Source organism: Canis lupus, chromosome 30 (genome assembly GCF_011100685.1).
Source record: "Canis lupus familiaris isolate Mischka breed German Shepherd chromosome 30, alternate assembly UU_Cfam_GSD_1.0, whole genome shotgun sequence".
Lineage (NCBI taxonomy): Eukaryota > Metazoa > Chordata > Mammalia > Carnivora > Canidae > Canis > Canis lupus.
The window spans coordinates 11616484-11622209 of record NC_049251.1 but is presented as its reverse complement, the minus strand read 5'-3'; the positions used below and the strand labels follow the sequence as shown (position 1 = coordinate 11622209).

Below are 5726 nucleotides of genomic sequence, written 5' to 3'. Positions count from 1 at the left end.
AAACAGTGCCCACACACTGAAGCTAAACAAGAGATTGAAGGAATGGGTATCTGTAAAAACCATGTCACTCCTGTCTTGGGGCTGAATAATAAAGCAACTGCTATGCAAAGGAAGAGAACAATTCATTTCTGAAGGCCCAGAGATGCCCACCATAGAAATGGATGAAGAAAGATCAAATCCTCACAACTAGTGTGGGTAACTTGGCTGCCTCTACCACATTACAGTGCCCCAACAGCTCCTCTGACTGTGTGGAGGGCTAGTGACACTGGCAGCATTAGACCGTTCTCATGCTACTCCACAGGAAAAGAAAATGTATTCCCTGGAGGATTCTTGCTTATCTGCTGAAATGCCACCCTAATTAATGTCTTCCCTATAATGAGGGTTATCCTACAAGGTTGTCTATAAATAGTCCCCAGGACAGTCAAACAAGAAAAGTATTTTCTTAAGGTTAGAAACCTACCTGTGATGCTAGTCAGTTGTCTCGGTCTACAAAAAAGAAAACCAAGAAAGACAGTAAGTTTTACTTTTAAGATATTATGTATCAACAAATATCTAAAACTTATAAATGAGGCTGTTAGAATAGCCTGCTGTCCCTAACTATGAATACCCAGTAAGTCCCAACCTTGCCTTCTAGTCTCAGATCCCAACCCAGCTGCGAGTACCAAACAAGATACTAGGATAGCAGATCATACAAAGGCCTGTGGCTCCCTGAGACTTTTGATGGTTGTAAGTATCCATGAGGCTGTCAGGAAAGCCCAAGGCAGCCAGTTAGGTAAGAAACACTGGGAGTTTGGGACATCTGGGTGGCTCAGTGGTTGAGCACCTGCCTTCAGCCCAGAGCATGATCCTGGAGTTCCGGGATCAAGTCCCACATCGGGCTCCCTGTATGGAGCTGTTTTTCCTCTGTGTGTCTCATGAATTAATAAATAAAATCTTAAAAAAAAAAAAAAAGAAAGAAAGAAAGAAGGAAATAAATAAATAAATAAATAAATAAATAAATAAATAAATAAATAAATAAATACTGGGGGTTCATGTGCATTTGTGCAAGTGCTGGCTGCAGGCTGCTACTTCTCCCTGCTCTTGCTGCAGGAAAACTGTTTCAGGCATCATGCTGTGCTGAGGTCTCTCAGCAGGTCCCACTTAAGCAGAGCTTTATAGTTAGTGTTCCCTGCCAATCCCAGCATGCGTTTTTTTTGTTGTTGTTGTTTTGTTTTTTTGTTTTTTTAAACATCAAAGTAGCTTTAAGCTGTGCCTGTGCTCAGATACAATTGTTAGTAGCTGAGGAAAGAACATAGAAACTTACCCCACTTAACGATCTGGGGCTCACTGAGAGTAACATGCTTTACACGGCAGCTAAACTCATCCTGCTCATTGGGAGTGAATTCAGTGTGGACCAGAAGATAGAAGGTCCAGTCCTTGCTGAAAGACAGGTCTGTCTGTTCTGCTTTCATCTCCTTTCCGTTCTTCAACAAATCAATTTCAATCTCTGGTGGATGGAACCCTGACACGTAGCAGTTCAGGAAATTTGGCTTTCCATTCTCTGCTGGGTGTCGTGAGTACACTTGAATCTTTGGGGGATCTGTGGGACATGAGGGAAAGACAAATGAAAATTGCAGAGTATTTCACCTGGGGCTACCTTGGTCTAAAGTTAGATCAGGCAACAAATGTTTAAATTTGATCATTGAGGGACGCCTGGGTGGCTCAGGGGTTGAGCGCCTGCCTTTGGCCCAGGGTGTGATCCTGAAATCCTAGGATCGAGTCCAACGTCGGGCTCCCTGCATGGCGCCTGCTTCTCTCTCTGCCTGTGTCTCTGCCTCTCTGTGTGTCTCTCATGAATAAATAAATAAAATCTTTTAAAAAAAATTTGATCATTGATTTGTCCTAATTCCATTTCCACTCTGGCCAAATGAGGTTCCACTTTTCCAAAAGGCTACCTCCATTTTGAGGGATAAACCATGCCTTAATATCTTTTTCACATAATTGTTCTACTCATGGCTTTTTGTTTGTTTCTAGCAGGTTTCTAATAGTATCATCTTCTATTTCTGGAGTTTGTGCCAAAGAATCTTAAAGATTCATAAATCTTTAAGAACTTTTCTGTAGAGACTCTCAAGAACTTTTGATGGATTCTTAGCACCCATATAATTCCTCTACACATCTCACAAGAGTTCTCATGATTTGGCCCCAATCTCTTTTTTAAACTTCACTTCTCACTTCACACACTCTCCAAATATTTTTTTTCTTTTTAATGTTTACTCCTTTCCTTTTTAGTTCATGCTCCTGTCTAGATCCCCGCCCATCTGACTTCTCAATATGTATTAAGTGTCTGGGTGGCGCAGCGGTTTAGCGCCTGCCTTTGGCCCAGGGCGTGATCCTGGAGACCCGGGATCGAATCCCACGTCAGGCTCCCGGTGCATGGAGCCTGCTTCTCCCTCTGCCTATGTCTCTGCCTCTCTCTCTCTCTCTCTGTGACTATCATAAATAAATGAAAAAAAAAATTTAAAAAAAAGTGTCTGGCACACAGCAATTGCTCTGTAAATGGCAGATTATTATTATTATTACTTCAAACAAAATGCCTACAGAAGCCAGAAATACCATAAATGAGTGAATTGGGCTGGGTAAGAACAATAGGGAAGGGTGATGACTGTGCAAATGAGAAAGAACACTCTCTGTCGTGACCAAAGTAAAGTGTGCAAGACTGGGATCTGCATTTTTAACGAGTACCCTTAAGTGATGGCTATAACTAGCCATATTGGGAATACATTGCTGTAGAACAATAGTTTCCAAAATGGAATGCATAACTTAGACCATCCCTGGGGATAAGGAAAGGAGCTATCATAAACTCCATTTCTATATTTTTCATCCAGTGAAGAGAAGTGTTACTGTTACTAAATGAAGATTGACACTAAAGTGTCTAATTCACTTTTAAATACAGGGATCCCTGAGTGGCGCAGCGGTTTAGCGCCTGCCTTTGGCTCTGGGCGTGATCCTGGAGACCCGGGATCGAATCCCACGTCAGGCTCCTGGTGCATGGAGCCTGCTTCTCCCTCTGCCTATGTCTCTGCCTCTCTCTCTCTCTCTGTGTGACTATCATAAATAAATGAAAAAAAAATTAAAAAAAAATAAATAAATACACATACATGCAGTGTATATGCAGTGTATATGGTTACTAAAGGGCAGCAACTCTGTGTCCTGCAGGTGGTGGGGAAGAGGAGTACTAGGCTACTCTGACCAGGTCTATCTGTCTAGAAACACCCTATCATAAAAGGAAAGGTCACCAGCCCCACTAGGAACTAGACTGGTGATCCCAAAGAAGCCCTGATTTTTTTTTTCCCATAAAGTTAAAAGTGAAGACAAATCAGATTGTTCTTTGTATCAGAACTTCTAATAATTAGAACACAATATATGCCACAAGAGTCAGAGTACAGGTTCATCAGGCCTAGAATTCTCTCTTTGAGGGAGGCAGGCAGGGTTCTGCAAAAATATCACAATAATCTCTTCTAAGAGGAGGACGCATATCAGACAAGACCTGGGTTTGAATTTGAATTCAGCCCCTTACTGTTTCTGTGACTTTGGGACAGTTAGTTGAGCTTCTGAAGCTTAACTGAAAAGTCAATTTATGTCTACAGTGAAACAAAACTCACACATAGGACAGAGCAAAAAACAGACCCCTAGAGGCAATCACCACTACCCTTTTCTTGTGTATCTTCTAGAAGTGATTTATTCATGGCATGTATTACTTTGGAAATTTTCAAATTCAGATTTTTCTTTTAATATCAGCTTGTTATTTTTAAAAAGATTTCTATGAAAAAATAAATAAAATAAATTAAAAAAATAAAAAGATTTCTATGGTCACCCGCAAATATCAATAGTGGCATCTGTGCTTTATTTTGTAAATAGATTATAAATTAAATACCTTTTTTTCATGAGCAAAATACCCCCGCTTCACAGAGGCTTTTGTGAGGGGGAAAATATGAGGCTTCTGGCATATTGCAGGATATTTTAGAACGTGCTCAGGATCTACAGCGTCCCTGACGGGCGACCTGGGCAACCAAGTTGATGGCCATTATCACTGGTTTTACAATCCTTGCCTGGTAAACCTTTGCTTTTTTCAAAACTGAAAGTAGAAGCTTAGTTCATCTTGGAAAGAACCAGGCAAAGAGCCAAAGAGGAAGAGCCCTCTGTGAAGAAAAGACAAAGGGCTCCTGGCTCTCTAGCCTCCTGCCAAAACCCTAACACCCGACGGCGAGGAGGAGATGCTGAAAAACCGCAAAGATCGCAGCCAAAGGGCGCCACGCCCGCAAAAAGCCCAGGTCCCGCTCGACTCTCTGCCGTTTTCCCCCCGTTTTTCCCCGGTGTTGTGTGATGAAGTTGCTTAAACTTTTGGTGTCTCGGGATCGCCGGGGGGGCTCAGCCCGGGGCGTGATCCCGGGGTCCGGGGATCGAGTCCCGCATCGGGCTCCCTGCGTGGAGCCTGCTTCCCCCTCTGCTGTGTCTCTGCCTCTCGCTCTCTGTCTCTCAAGCATAAAAAAAATTAAAAATAAAAATTAAAAAAAAAAAAAAGCCTGTTGGTGTCTCAGTTTCCTTATCCTGGAAATGCCGGTGATCGTAAGCATTGTATGGACATCGTAGTCTCGGAATCAAACGACTTAAAGCACAAAACGTCCCCAGCAGGCTCCCTATCAATGACGACGTGCCCTTAGGACTGTTAAAAGCGACAAGTAACAGCAACCAGGGAATTAATGAAGTCCGGGCGCTTTGCAGCCCCTCAAGACAGTTCACGAAACCCACGTGCGGATTCCCCCGCCGCGGTGCCGCCGCGCAAGTGTGGGGGTGTTCGGGGGGCGGGCGCGGGCGCGGGGGGAAGCCCGAGGCGGCGGGATCCGAGCCGAGCGGGGCCCCCGCCGCGCCGCCCGCGAAGCCCAGACGGACGCCCCGGCCCTGTCACCGCGCGGGACTCGGCGTCCGCAGGACCCGCGCTCCCAGGCAGCTGCACCCGGGGGGCGAGGTCCCGCGGAAGGGAAACTCGCCCCACCTCGGTCGCCCCGAAACCTGTCACCACCCGGACACTGTGTGCCGACCCGCCGGGGCCCCGCGCGCCCCCTCTCCCCAAGCGGAAGGCGAGAGGCCGGCGCCCGGCCGACCCCGCTCCACCGCGGCGAGCCCCAGGTCGGAAGGAGCGGCGGGGAGGCGCGGCGGGTGAGCGTCGGCGCCGAGGGTGCCAGCGAGACGCGCGCCGGGGAAGGGCCGGGGCAGGGCGGACACTCACGCTGCACGGCATCCAGGCGGCACGCAGCGAGGAGGATGAGGAGCAAGGCCAGGAAACCAGCCGTCGCCAGCGCGGGGCGCGGAGCCATGGCCGCAGAGCGCCGGAGACTGGGCCGCCCGCCCGCCGCGCCGCCGCTATATAGTCGGGCGCGCCCCGCCAATCGGGGCCCTCCCGGCCGGCGCTGTCACTCGTCTCCTAGCGCGCGAGGCCCAGCCAGGTTAGAGAGAGGGACGCTCCCGTTTTCAGTTTCATTTCCCATAAAGTCTCGTGATTCTAAGAAGGCCTGGTCTGGCCCGAGTGGGTGGTTCTGCTGCCTGTGACCCCGCGCGCTCCTACTGGGGAGCACGGCAGAGCTCGGGGCGGGGGCCTCCCACCCTAGCACTCTGGGCTGCATCTACCTCGGTGCGGCCTCCTGCCCGGGGGACCCTCCAGCCCTCCAGCCTCAGAACGACTTCTTGCC

At 47.9% G+C, this 5726-nt stretch overlaps 1 protein-coding gene across 1 annotated transcript; it reads right to left on the bottom strand.

Annotated features, from left to right (window-relative positions):
- Nucleotides 1-472: 472 nt before the first annotated feature.
- On the bottom strand, nt 473-5354 carry B2M (beta-2-microglobulin). Its single transcript, NM_001284479.1, has 3 exons — nt 5267-5354; nt 1304-1579; nt 473-486 (listed from the first exon to the last, which is right to left on the bottom strand). The coding sequence occupies exons 1-3, from the start codon at nt 5352-5354 to the stop codon at nt 473-475; spliced, it is 378 nt and encodes a 125-aa protein (NP_001271408.1).
- Between the last annotated feature and the right edge of the window lie 372 nt (nt 5355-5726).